The 14,911-nt window shown below is 36.8% G+C and overlaps 1 protein-coding gene across 1 annotated transcript in view; it reads right to left on the bottom strand.

Moving 5' to 3' along the window:
- Positions 1 to 14,911, bottom strand: part of GTF2I (general transcription factor IIi) — a 65,383-nt gene that overhangs the window by 39,624 nt on the left and 10,848 nt on the right. Inside the window, exons 9-13 of the mRNA XM_029285512.1 lie at positions 11,351 to 11,410; positions 10,602 to 10,658; positions 5,921 to 5,983; positions 3,890 to 3,991; positions 343 to 408 (exon numbers count right to left, since the gene is read on the bottom strand). Of these exons, the coding sequence (XP_029141345.1) occupies positions 343 to 408; positions 3,890 to 3,991; positions 5,921 to 5,983; positions 10,602 to 10,658; positions 11,351 to 11,410 (348 nt within the window). The remainder of the gene's footprint in view (positions 1 to 342; positions 409 to 3,889; positions 3,992 to 5,920; positions 5,984 to 10,601; positions 10,659 to 11,350; positions 11,411 to 14,911) is intronic.

The raw sequence follows: 14,911 nt of genomic DNA, 5'->3' as shown, positions 1-14,911 counted from the left end.
GTTCATTTTATTTTGTGCAGGTCCCAGGCTACAGCTTTTCTTGGCAGTGTATTTGAACTCCATGCAGAGGATTTGCATTTTTAGGAAGCCAAGTCTAAAAAAAAAAAATACCTTGCAGAACTTCCAACAGCAGGCCCTTCAGTAAATACTAAAACCTACTGCAATCTCTCTAAGTCTGCAGAACCAAACAGCTATAAGCACCCTTTGGCACTGGCAGCTCTTGGACAATGGCAGGACAATACACCAAAAGACTATGGCATAAAGAAGTTAAACTTTTAAAAAGTTATTAGAAGTATTCAAATATAACTGGACAACTGGGGAGCAGGGGAGGAAGACACATACCATATTTTCTTTCAAATAACTTTTCAACTTGCTTTCTCAAGTCTGTAATTCGGGCATTCCATTTCTCTGAAAGCAAAAAACAACATTTTAGCCCTATAGAGGATATGCCAAACCTTCTAATTTATTTCATTCTAAGTATTAATTCTATCTAGTTGCTAATGTGTGAATATAGAAAGTAAATATCTCTCTCTCTCTCATCTATCTCCCAGAGAAACAATCACTTTTTTAAAGCAAAAATTATTTCTCTTTAGCAAAAATTATTTCTCTTTAGCAAGTGAGTCAGTAGTTTATTTCCATCAAAATTAAAGAGACCTTCTAAATTATGGAAGTACTGTATTTACATACAAACTTATATTTTTGAATGATAGGCACAAATAAAACTCTGTCTTAATTTAGAATCAATCCATCTCCATATCACGATTAAGGCTATCCCCAATTATATAACAAATATGAAACAAGTCCAAGATCACTTAGCTTAACGCCACACTATCAGCCACATTAATGTGTTCTATAAAACGTCAAATCACTACCTCGTAATTTGACGTCAAATCACTACCTCGTCCTCCTTCTATCACACTTCCAATGATATTCAAATTCAAACAAGCCTTATGAAGAGTTTGATTACATCTATCATGACATCTACTCTCATATGAACGTTCTGAATCTTCAAAATAGATATCTAGGCAATATATTTAGTTTTACAAAATATATACTTTTTTCTCCATGGCCAGTATGACTGTCTTGGATTTTTAGGTGTCAGAAAACTTCAAGGTATTTCAGTCATTCTTGTAGCATTTCATTTCTCTTCGTTTCTTCTTTGACTCATCAAGAGTTCTTCAAAGCTTTAACAAGATTTTTTTGTAAATCCAATTATCCAGATCACTTTTTTGGTTTCTCATTGGGTATTTCCTTTTTAAATTTTAAAGTCTCAGCCAGTTTCTTTTCTAAGTCCAGTCAAACATCTTTTTCTAATTCATTCTCACCACTGGTCTGATATTGTAGCTACTATTTTTGGATTCCATTCTTCAAATGTCTCCTTCAGTGTTTTTGTGTCTTAAGATTTTGCATCATTTTGCAGCCTGTACAGGTAGTCCTCGACATACAACCATTCAGTCAGCGAGTATTCTAAGTTGCAACTGCCCTACGATCACATGATCATCATTTGCAATCTTTCCTGCCAGAGCAACAAAGATGATTAGGGGACTGGAGGCTAAAACATACAAGGAAAGGCTGCTGGAATTGGGTATGTCTAGTTTAACGAAGAGAAGGACGAGGGGGGGGGACATGATAGCAGTGTTCCAATATCTCAGGGGCTGCCACAAAGAAGAGGGAGTCAAGCTATTTTCCAAGGCGCCTGAAGGCAGGACAAGAAGCAACGGGTGGAAACTAACCAAAGAGAGAAACAACTTAGAACTAAGGAGAAACTTCCTGACAGTTAGAACAATTAACCAGTGGAACAACCTGCCTCCAGAAGTGGTGAATGCTCCAACACTGGAAATTTTTAAGAAGAGACTGGACAGCCATTTGTCTGAAATGGTATAGGGTTTCCAGCCTGAGCAGGGGGTTAGAATAGATGACCTCCAAGGTCTCTTCCAACTTTATTATTAGTAGTAGTATTACTATTATTATAATTTCCCCAGAAAGTCCATGGGGAAGCCAGCAGAGAGGTCACACATTGCTGGCCGAAGACTCCCCCACTCTGTGAACACTCCCCCAGCCCCTCTGGACTTATGTCTGTCACTTGTGGTCCTCTGCACACTATCCCTTGACCAGTGCACTCACTACCCCCAGAAACTCTCCCCAGGCCTCACAGAGCCTCTCACACCCTACTCAACCTGTGCAGCACCCTCACTCATACCTACTTGACATACATGGTTCTCTCACACATACCTTACCCAAGCCTCCATCGCACATCTTCCCTGCACTGCACCTCAGATGCATCCTCCCTGACAATCATACTAGCTCCCACTGCATGGGCACCATCTCTTGCATTGGCTCTGCTTTCATGAAGCCTTCTTCAGTTCACCTTACTTCCCCCAGAACTCTGGAATTCCCATTTTTCTAAGCATATTCCACAGTTTTGATTGATAAGTAAGGATCTTCCTGTAAATAATGCACATACTGACTTCTTTTTACTATTCTTTGGCTTTATGAATAATCTAGTATGTATCAGCAATGTCTCATTTTCCTCTGTCTTTTCCAAATCCATACTGAATATTTGGTACCATTTTTTCTATATATAATTTCTAAAGCAATTATATGCAATACTTATAGATATTCTCTGTGACTTGCTAGGGAAGGTCTGACCTTGCTCTCTTTTTCCTCTCCCTCCTTAACTCTGGCTTTACCTCACAGCTTGGTTTATCATTTCCTTCTCTTGTGCAATTTGTGCAACAATCCCTTTGCCATTGTCACTAAGTCATATTTCACCTCTACCATCTTCCTGTATCACTATTGCACAACACAGGTGCCTGCTTGCTTTAGCTGGGGAATTGTGATGACGTTTATGCCTTGTGTGACTCTCCGTATACAGGTAATCCTTGACTTACAACAGTTTGTTTAGTTCAAACCGTTCAAAGTTACAACGGCACTGAAAAAAATGGCTTATGATCATTTTTCACAGTGACCTTTCCAGCATCCCCATGGACACGTGAACAAAATTCAGATGCTTGGCAACTGACTCATATTTATGACCGCTGCTGTGTCCCAAGATCATGTGATCACCTTTTGCGACCTTCTGACAAGCAAAGTCAATGGAGAAGCCACATTCACTTAACAACTGGATTATTTATTGGATTATTAACGGATCAACTGCAGCAATTCACTTAACAACTGAGGCAAGAAAAGTTGTAAAATGGAGCAAAACTCTTAACAAATGTCTCATTTAACAACAGAGATGTTGGGCTCAATTGTGGTCCTAAATCAAGGACTACCTGTATTATATAGTCATGTCTTTGGGGTAGACCAGATCAGGAACCACATTCCACAGGAAAAAGCAGAAATATATTGAGGTAGGTTATAATACAATCTTGCAAATCTAATTGGGCTTCTCCTTTCCTCTTATGCCGCAATGAGACAAAAAGGAAAAAAGCCTAGTTTCCTCTTAATACTAACTTCATTCTCAGAGCTTAATAAACATGTCTGTATTTTTTGTTTAAATATCGTTTTCTGATTATTTGCTTCAATACCATTTCCTGGATTTCTACATATATACTCTTGGCATATACTCCTACCTTTATTTGCTCACCCCTCCCAGGGATACCATCCTGCCACAATGATGTAGCACAGGGGTAGTCAACCTTGGCTCTTTTATGACTCGTGGACTTCAATTTCCAGAATTCCTGAGCCAGCTTAGCTGGCTCAGGAATTCTGGGAGTTGAAGTCCACAAGTCATAAAAGAGCCAAGGTTGACTACCCCTGATGTAGCACAACAGGTCTTGTGAGGGACATTTCTTAGTTAACCTCGTTTAAACTTTCTCAGTGGATAGATCCAAACTAGAACTGCTTCACAAATGAAAGATTTATAATAATTTCGTCTAAAACTTACCAAAATTGAACTCTCTAGCTTTTCTTCTCCCAACATTGGAAGCATCATTAACTGGCTCTATGCTTTTTGTCTTCTTATGTGGTGGTAAGTAGTCATCATCATCTTCAGAGAGACAAACATATGCATCACAGCTGTTACTTGACATTATCTCACTGTCTTTAAAAATCATGATTTGAACTATTCCAAAATAAGGATTCGCTTATCAATTCTTTCCTTGCCAATTCTAGGATTTAATTTTTCCACTTGAAACTCAAATTATGTCAGTAGGATTAGAATTTGCACTCCCATCTTACTGTCAACAAGGTCTTATCCTACCCCATTTGGTTTGGAGTTCCAAACAAATATAAAAGATACCACATGAGATTAAATGACTTGGAAATGAAAATATCATAAAGTTAGAGGATAAAAACTTCTCTCAGAATAACACCAAATAAATATATTGGTAGATGGTGGGACAAGAGATAATTGGATTCTAATTCCAGCAATAAATGAATAAACACTGAAATGTACAAGAATAGATGTGCAAAATTTCACTAGCAGTCTAATAAATGTGAATAAGCTTGCATTTTAAACAGAGAGAAATCAATAATGTCTGCCAAAACATTTAAAAGGAAAAACTTATTTATGATAAGAAGCATGTTAAATTATATATTCAAGGATGCAATTATCAACCTAAAGGTTATGAGGTAAGAGAAAAGATGTCTGATACAAACATACACATGCATAAACAGGAATACCCCTTGTAGTTTTGTTCCACCTTTCTCCCCCCACATAACCCTCATTAGCCCTCCAGTTCAATCCAATAGCTGCTCAAAGTAAAATAAACAGATGCTCGCTCCAGTGTGAGTCGGTTGTTAGCAAATAAAGACTAGAGATATACTAGCATTCATGAATACTTTTTGAAAAATTAATGGACTGACTTTTGCCATTACTGGAAATAAAACAAATACAAACAGGAAAAAAAATGCATTGTAAGTATGTTTGGAGATGCTATTTCTACAATGTCATACTCTTCAAATTTATGACTTAGAGTAAATAAAATAACACAGTGTATCAGTAAAAGGAGAGAATTATTCTTATTAAGTTTATTTACAAAATCTGACACTACATTACAGAACGTGATGCTTTTGTTTTTCATGCAGGAAAAGCTGTCAACATTGTACTCTTCACATGCAGAAATATCTCTTATTTTCCTATTTCTCATCTGGAGATATCCAAATAACTAGGACCGATCGAGTCATACATCATTTAAACATTCTTATCAGAATTCAACCAACCTTGTTACTAAATTCACAGTTTCTTAGCACAGTAGTTATTACAGGGGAAATGCAAAATCTGCACTCCCTTTCAGTTCTTCAACTTTTTTCATCTCACTTTTCTTTCTTTTATGAGATTCATGTAGTTTTTAAAATAGCAATTTATTACAGGCAACAGATGGGTGGAGAGAAGTGCAGGAAAAAATAGATTTGAGAAGACTTTGCTCTGAAGTACATTACCAGACCTTAGACATTAGGTAGTCAACTTCACAAGGTATTCTCTACTTCCCAAATCTACCATTTGAAATTCTCAAGTGAACACTTTGTTTCATCTGCCTCAAATCTTACAAAACTTCAGCAAGACCAAAATGACGTGGGACATTACAGGCAAACAGGTCTTTTGGTTTTACTAGATCATAAATGAGTGGATCTTTCTCAAATACTCTGGAGAATTTCCATGGCATTAATCATTGCCCAATGAAATGTCCTCAGTTGAAACAGTACCTGCTTAAACTGCTTCTTTCTGATAAGCAGCAATATCAAATTGAGTGCCCCCCTCCCCCAGTTTTTTGCACTTCTGACATCAACTGCTCTAGAAAACATGGATGATTCAAATTCAGCATTTACAAAAGACTAGCTTGCCAAACACAATTTATCTTATGGAATGGGAAGGGTTTGGGGGGGGGAAGGATAGAAGTGATGTACACAATGCCACATGATTGAGATTCTTCTGAAACAAGTGAGCAAAATAAAATTAGTTGAGAAAATGGCCAACCTTCAATGGTCACTTCCACTTCAGGATCCTCACTTGTTTCAGAAGTGGCATGCTGAGAAGAATCTGAAAAAAGCAGAACAAAAAACCAAATCTGAACGGCGCAGACACACTGTTTAAGACTGATTTTACTCGACAGGGGCAAGTCAACATATATCTTGTACACTATGAATAAAGCAGACCCATAACATATAAGCCAAAGTAGTTTATCACAAGATTTAAAATCTATGAAATGATAATAGAAAAGTGTGGATGTTTAAGTAGTAAGGTTATTTAGAGTAGTCTTTTTCTAGATTCATTTGAATCTTTGTTGTCAAACATTTTCAAAATGAATACAGGAAATTCACAAATTCTCACACAAGACAATTACAATGATGCAAACAAATGAGAATGATTATAATAATATTTCTAAAAATGTATGTTAACACAACTGTTGTCTAAAGATTAGAACTGTAACTGCAAATAGTATTTTCTTCAGTTCAAGTGTATTCTATAGCTGTCCAAACCTACTGAGTGATTCACCTTTTTTCCCCACACTGAAGTCATCAATTATCAACAGTAACATTTTATATAATGGAAGTATCATGAAGTAGTGATATAATATAGTATGTCCACATGAGACATTATTCTGAAAAGACACCATTCTTATTTTCTTTCCTATTCCCAGTGCTAAAGTCAGAAAACATATCAAATCCAAATGAATAGCTCTTTCTAACAGTCAAAAGGCTCAGAAAAGGGGGTTATAACAAGGATAATGGACTCTACTATTTTCATTATATTGCTTTCTTTCCAGTCAGCTCGTCAAGGCAGCCTATATCAGTAAGGTAGAATTCCAGCATTTCTTGACCTAGTCTGCTTGAAAGAGCTGATGTTTTCAAACTACAATTGGCTCTATCCATGCACTGGACCAGTTTAGTTGAAAAAAATGGCCAACCTTCAATAGTCACTTCTACTTCAGGATCCTCACTTGTTTCAGAAGTGGCATGCTTGGACCAGTTTTTCAACAGTTATATTTTCACCATTGTCACCTGTTCACCCTTTGCTACCTTCCCAGGCAGTTTACAACAAGCGACGTTAATGGGGAGAGTCAGATTTGCTTAATAACTATGAAATCTGCTTAATCATCACAGTAAAAAAATCATAAAATTGGACACGATTCAGTTAATGACCATCTTGCTTAGCAACATAAGTTCCAGTCCCAACTGTGATCTTAAGTTGAGGACTACTTGCATATTACATGTTAAAGCACCCATCTTTATTAGAAAATGTAAGTTCCAATAAATATGAAAAAGGGTAGATAATAAAATTTGTCTCCTAGTCCAGGTCTCCAACCTTTTGGGCACCAGAGACCGATTATGTGGAGAGGTTTTTCTATGGACCGGAGGGAGTGTGGTTTTCTGTGCTGCCTGCATCCTGTGGATGGGGCTTTCCATGTTTGTCCGGACTGGTTGCTGGCATGCCACAGCCTGGTACTGGTAATTGAAATAAGGGAAAAATTGATTCAAAAACATGTTTAACCAAGCTCACTGTTCTTTGGCAGAAATGAAAAAAATATCAAAATTGTAATGCAAAAATGCACTTTAGGAAGAGGTTAGATTATTCTCCAAAGGAGATTTCTAACAATATAATTTAATATTCTTATATTGTCTTCAGGGTCGATTAGAAATATGCATATAGAAATGTAACAATTGAGTTAATGAAAATCTGGGAGAGCAAAGCAGGTATAGTCTGGTAAATTCCAGGCATATAAGAATAAGGTACTGAAAATATGTTTTGAATTAATAACTAACTCAGATAATCAATTTAATATAATATCTAGTATTGGCGCATGTGAGTAGGAAGACTAGTTAGTAAAGAGTTCATGGAATTGTCAAGGCCATATTAGAGGTTGACTTTTTTCAACGTCCTAGCAAATCAAACCTTATTAAACAGTTATATATGCATAATGTTCTAATAAGTCACTTGTTTCAAGGAGCATCAGAAAGCAGTCTATAAATGGATGGTTCCATGGTAGACAGTAGAAGGATTTGAATTCAGCTTTCCATTCCAGTTTAGGAATTGCAGAACCTTAGGTTGTAGTTTCCTTATCACATGTCTCCTTCTGAAGTTAAGACTTCACATTCTTGCCTACCACAAGACATCTCAGGAAACATGTTGTGCAGGATTTCCACTTTGAAAATGTCATCATATCAATATGCAGTATATTTGGATATAATAGTGAACTACTGCTTACACATGGGGATGAAGCACAGTGTGGAGTTCTCCTCTATATAGTCACACAATCTAGAGTAAGTTTTTCCAATTTTAAACTCAAAAACTTAAGAGCTGTGGTGGTTATAATGCAGTATAGCAGGCTAATTCTGCTGACTGACAGCAGCTCAATCCTCACTGGCTCAAGGTTGACTCAGCCTTCCATCCTTCCAAGGTCAGTAAAATGAGGACCCAGATTATTGGGGGCAATATGCTGACTCTGTTAACCACTTAGAAAGGGCTGTATGAAGCACTCTGAAGTGGTATATAAGTATAAGTGCTATTGCTATTAGGCATGTTGAACCAAGCCAACATTACAGAACAAAGGTTGAAATTCATATCTTTCAAATAAACCACAGTAAAGATTAATCAGTATGGAAAACAGACCCATCTCTGTTTAAGAACAAAAACAAACTCCTGAATTCCTCTTTAATCTGAATCAGAGAAAGAAGGGAGAGCAAGTCATTCATTTTTTTAAATGAAGTATGGTCCAAACAGATTCAAAATTTTATACTGACAGGTAAGTGATCTACACAGAATAAACGGGTTGCCAACAAAAGACATAGAAAAGATTCTATGTTGAAACAATAATATGCCATTTTACACCATACAGAATTGAGGATCCCTTAATAGCCTATACATATCCCCAAAGGCTTTCTAAAAAGTTTCTACCATGTTTTCCCGAAAGTAAAGCCTACCCCAAAAATAAGCCCAAGCTTGATTTTTTTTGGGGGGGGGGGCTAATATAAGTCCTACCCCCAAAATAAGCCTTAGTTTTGGGGCAAGGCACAAACTTAAAAATCAAGCGGGGGTGGGGGTGTGGAGCTGCCCCATATCCACTTACCTTGCAACCAGGCCTCTCCTCGCCGGCCCACTTCTTCTGCGGCGTCTTCTGCACCAAGGCCTGCATTTCTCAGTCACAGGCCTTTCCGGAAGGTCACTGCAGCCGAGAATCGAGCTATGGATTAGCTCAGTACTCGGCTGCAGAGGCCTTCTGGAAATGCAGGGCGGAATGCAGCTGCAGAATGGAGCTGCTCCTTCTGCCACAGAAGAAGTGAACCGGCTGAGCAGGGCTGTTGGTACCGGAGGTGAATATAAAAGACATCCCCAAAAATAAGACCTGGGGCCTCTTTTGGAAGCAAAAGAAAAAAGAAAAAAGACCTGGTCTTATTTTTGGGGAAACACGGTATTAAGCTACTTCAACTACTAACTTAAGTCTACTGTTTTTAATACAAACGTTGATGTTAGCCTTTTACACCTGCCGAGTTTTCCTCTTCAGATTCTAATCAAACAAAAAAAATCAGTTTTTCAGATTCACTCCATTAAAATAAGCAACAGAACCCTAAAGGAACAGAATATTTTAATGTATTTAAAATAAATACATTAATAGATATACGGTAAATCCTGGCTTAGTCAGTAACATTACCTTGGGATCTGCCCAAAACAGTATTACTTTCAGATTCTATTTTACAATGCATGAAAAATGCTCAGGAATCAGAGCGATATGACAATTTAATATAATCTTAAAATTTGAACAGGGAATTAAATCAAATGACATGCTGTTGCTAAATTAATGCTTCATAAAACTGTTCACCAGTATGTTGATTCAAAAAATATTTCATAATAGAAATGTACTATGAGCTACAATTTGTAGCCCACCAATTCAGCTTTTATTAAACAAGTTAAGAATCCTTAATATTATGGCACTGAAACCAACTGGAGAGTTAATATATGCTTTGGCAAGCACCAGTCACATTCTTAGTAGCAACAGCAGCAATCCCTTTTCAGAGGCAAGGTCTTTACATTTGAAAGAGAAAATCTGTTCAATAAAATTCGTATTAACAAGCATCATACAACTAAATAACTTTTTACACTTCTCTTCCCATCCCATTGCACTAAATCTTGCACTGCTAGTTCCAAATATTGAAATAATTGAATTAGGCAATAAGACAGGCCTAATCATAAAATTTAATTATAATTATAAATTAATTACAAACATATATCTAATTTTCCATTACCATCTTTAAAAAAAATTACATATATTGCCTTCATGCTTTCAAGATCTTCTGTTGTATAGCAGCACTATTGCCCACTCAGTATGAGAAAGATAAAGAAAATCCACCAAAGTTGATGGAGAAGACAAATTGGATGGAGGAAACCAACTATCAACTTTTTCCAAATAGCTTGTATAGTTTACTGGAAGATGCAAGAAGGGGGAAAGGGAAAGGGGGATTATATTGAAAATATTTCTCAATAGCTTTCCACAATAAACATGCAGGATCACAATTCAAGGGGAGAAAAATAAATACACAACCATGTGGAATATGAAAAAAGAATGCAAGACACAGACACAATGGATATGTTTGCACTGTGCTCTTTTAATTTTTGAAATACCTTACCAGAGTTTATTTTTTAAAATTTACATATTTCTAACCTTCTACTGGCAATTCCACATCTGTTCCTTCACTGCAATCGGAACCCTGGTTGCTCCCTTTAGACAAATATAAACATACCATCATAAAAAAGTGGAGGATGCTAATCAACACTTGAAATTTCAGAATTAGTATCTTAAATAGGCTGAGTACAGGTTTTATGGCACATTGGCACCCAGCCTCCAGCAGGATCACTGCAAATAGAAATCTATGGGAAAAGTCAATTCAAAACAAAAATCCAAAAGTACAGTATTTAGGTCATCAATAATTTGGAAGAGGTCTCTTCACATAATCCAGGTAGTATACATTTTAAAAAGAATTGGGGAATGGATGAAAGTGTATAGCTGGGAAAATGCACACATTTTCCCGTTGTATTTAATAGATTTCCTTTGTATTACTGAATTGCTAACCCTCCTAATTTGCCAATATGAAGGGTTAGAAAATATGGAAAACAGAAAAGTGTGCAAAAAAAGGTAATTTAAAAAGGCCTCTTGGTGGGAAGATAAAGTATTGTCTCTATTCCCCACAGATGGAAAAAGGAAGAATCAGCAGCTCTAAGCAGAAACAAAGTTTCTGAATGAAACCAAAATAGAAAAGTAATAAGGAGGAGAAATCACTGGTCAATATAATTCAGGCCATGGATCTGAAACCAAATTTAGATGAACAGTGTTCCTGGCAAGCAGGATATGATACTGTGGCATTAATGTTGTGAGAAATAGTACCATGATAATGAACAAGTGAATTGCTATACCTGTGTAAGACTTTGCCAGGGCGATTTTCTCATCAATCGCCGAAGTTTCTGAAGGACCTGCTTTGTAAATAAAGACAGCCATAAAAAAAATCACTAAGATTTTTCCATTAGCATTATGACAGCATGCTGAGCTGAATCAAGCAATTATAGAACAAAGAACTGTTATACCGGGAGAGAGATGTTGAACAATATTTAAACTGCTATTAATGGTTAGCATGAACAAGTTCCAAATGTATCCAAATGTATTCCTCTAAAATGTCATTTGTATAAAACACATACCAATCCATGTGCTTTGTGATGCACTTTCAAGTTGCACTGAACAGCACGGTTTAACATGAGAAGTCATGAGTTTGGTACAATCCAGAAGGCTACACAATTTCTTTTAAACAATTCATAGATAGATGAGCCACTTTCAATATGGATTACTGCAGCACTCTGTAAATGGGGCTCCCTGGAATACAGATGGCAGCTTTGTTCGGTCCAGAATGCAGCAGTGCACCTAGTTTCACCCAACACAAGCTGCATTGGTTTCCAGTAGGCTTCCAGATGTCATTCAAGATGTTGGTTATCAACTGTTAAAAGCTCTATAAAGCACAGAAATTATTTTGTGGAATCGCCTGTCGCCAGTAACTTCTATTCACCCCACCAGATCTTATGGGGTAGGCATGCTCGGGTCACCTCAATGAAACAATGCAATCCTGTTGGATCCAGGAAATATGCCTTCCTTATCATGGTGCCCACTCTAAAGAACAGCCTTCCTCCTGAGATCCGGATGGCTCTGACTCTGTTGGCCTTCCAGAAGGCTATGAAAACCTACCGATTCTCTTAGACATTAGGGCTGAGTTGTTGGCAGAAGCTGAAACACATTTGGGATTGTCAGTTTTTTGTGAGATACTTCAGTTCTTGTATCTATTATGTTTGCTATTAATTATATTTTTCATTCTGTTTTATATTGTTTATACTGTTACTGCCCAGAATTATTTGTCTCAGGTGAGTGACTATATACATTTTCTAAATAGATGGGAAGATTATGGTGGGCATCTATGGGAAGTATTTGTATTCAGCATTTTTTACATGACACAGAAACACAATTAGAAAAATTACAGCAGTGTGAAGAATTCCAAGAGTCATTTACCGCTGGATCCTAGAATGACAGCAAATCATGTTGAACCTCATATAATATCAGCACCATTAAGACAAGCAATAATTTAAAGCTGCCTATTCACTCAACAAACTAATCTTTGCACGTAATTTGTTAGTCAAGCAATAGGCATAATTACAATCTATCAACTATCATAGAGTCAGCACAAGCTGTAGTTTTGAAAGTTTACTTTAAATCCATGGTTTCCAATTCAGTTTTAACGAACTGTATAACCCATAATTTGTCACTTCAGATAACACTAAACTGTTGGTAAGTTTCCTGTTGACCTGTTACCTAAATAGAGCCACAATGTTTCCAAAATCCTTTTCTGTCCATCCTTTAAAAACTTCATTTGATACTGAAAGCATAGAAGCATGAGTATATTTTGCAAATCTAGCAAATCATTTCTATTTAAATTCCAAATTGTTTCCAAATGCAGCAAGAAAGACAGATGATAACAATTTCCTCAGTCAGCATCACAATGCAAGGGTTATATAATTATTTTCTTGGGAACAATTATTATTCAGCTCTCTTTTTTCTTCTGTATTTAAGAATGGACTTTTAACCAACTATCAATCTCATGACAAATTCCATCAACAGAGAAAACTAATACTGTGATAAAATATAAAGGCAGGAACACTCTCCAGTGTCATCAATACAGTAATCAAGATGGGGTACATTCTTCTGACTATGCTATTGGGACCATTTATTAGTGATTCGTATGCTTGTATATACTGTCCATTTATCCAAGGTGACCTCTTAAATCCAAATTCAAGGCATTTTAGGAACGGTAATGAATTTTCAATTAGGTATGTCTTGCCCGCGACATACTTGCCCGCGACTATTCAAATAAATAGGTGGAAGTTATTCTGCATTGTTATTTTGTAAAAAACAATCATGAACTTTTGGGAATTTAATGTGACAATATGTTGAAGAAGAGGGAGTCAAGCCACAAAGAAGAGGGAATCAAGCTATTCTCCAAAGCGCCTGAAGGCAGGACAAGAAGCAACGGATGGAAACTAATCAAGGAGAGAAGCAACCTAGAATTAAGGAGAAACTTCCTGACAGTTAGAACAATTAACCAGTGGAACAACCTGCCTCCAGAAGCTGGAGGTTGGACTAGATGACCTCCAAGGTTCCTTCCAACTTTATTATTATTATTATTATTATTATTATTATTATTATTATTATTATTATTATTATTATTATTATTATTATTATTATTATTATTATTATTATTATTATTATGATGTCTCATCAGATTTGCACCATAAGATTTTGCTTAAAATGTATGGTTCCATGGAAACTGTCTAAGAGTATTTCAGAAATCCTCAACTCTCTAGGCACTACGCAGATCTTTGAAAAAGGTCCGTTACAAATTAAGAAAATGCTTTCAAATGCCTGAATTGCATATCTTCTATAAGCCTAACGGCTGCTTTTTAAAGTCAATAGGTTGCCTATGTTTATGTCTGTAGCTTCATAGGTGCAATCAGGTGTTCAATCCATTGACTAAATGGAGTCATACGTTCATCTTTCCAATACTGCAATTCACTTTCATAAACAAATATAATGAAATATGAGACCTATTCCTACAGAATACAGTAGGTTAAAAAAAGACCGTATGTAAACGCACAGAAATTATACATACTTCAGTAAGATCTGTGTTAAGACAAATTTGCATTAGACAAATATATATTAAAATTATAATTATTTTATATTTTCTTTGCCATATTTTTTCACTTTTTTGTTAAAACACTTTATTAACTTTTAAGTCCTTCTCTTTGACAATGTACAGTATCACCATCACTACTGTTTTTGTTTTGCTCAATAAAAGCAATAAAATATAATTTATTTTATGAAATAAAATATAATAGTCAAAAGAAAGTCTACACAAAGGAAACACGCCCCTATATATATACAGTGTAACACTTGCCCTTGATAAAAGGTTATGACTGAATTTCACTAGTGCTTCTGTTATAACTGAAGGCTTCAAGGGTCATACTGTAGAATGAAAACTGCACTCTCTAGATTGGGGAACGGAGTAATGTGTTATTATCCTAGAGACATTAAAGAAGGCATCTGTAAGCAAAGCAGCTTTTTAAAGTTCTGTTGTTTCTTGGCTGCTTAAACCAGTGGTTCTCAACCTTTTTAATGCCGCGACCCCAACCGGTCGTAAGTCGAGGACTAAACCGGTCGTAAGTCGAGGACTAAACCAGTCGTAAGTCGAGGACTACCCAACTGGTCGTAAGTCGAGGACTTTCCCTGCCCGGGAGTGCCGCGCATGCGTGGTTCCGCCCCCTGCGCCGGCCGAGGCGTAGCTGGCAAGCGGCAGAGACGGAGCAGGCCAACCACCAGCTGGCCCAGCCCAAGGGAGGTAAGGCACCCGCTGGAAAAGGGGGGAAAAATGGCGGACAAAAATG

This window comes from Protobothrops mucrosquamatus, unplaced genomic scaffold (assembly GCF_001527695.2).
Source record: "Protobothrops mucrosquamatus isolate PMUCROS unplaced genomic scaffold, P.Mucros_1.0 scaffold1796, whole genome shotgun sequence".
NCBI classification, from domain to species: Eukaryota; Metazoa; Chordata; class Lepidosauria; order Squamata; family Viperidae; genus Protobothrops; species Protobothrops mucrosquamatus.
The sequence above is the reverse complement of the archived record's forward strand: the minus strand, read 5'-3'. Positions and strand labels throughout refer to the sequence as shown.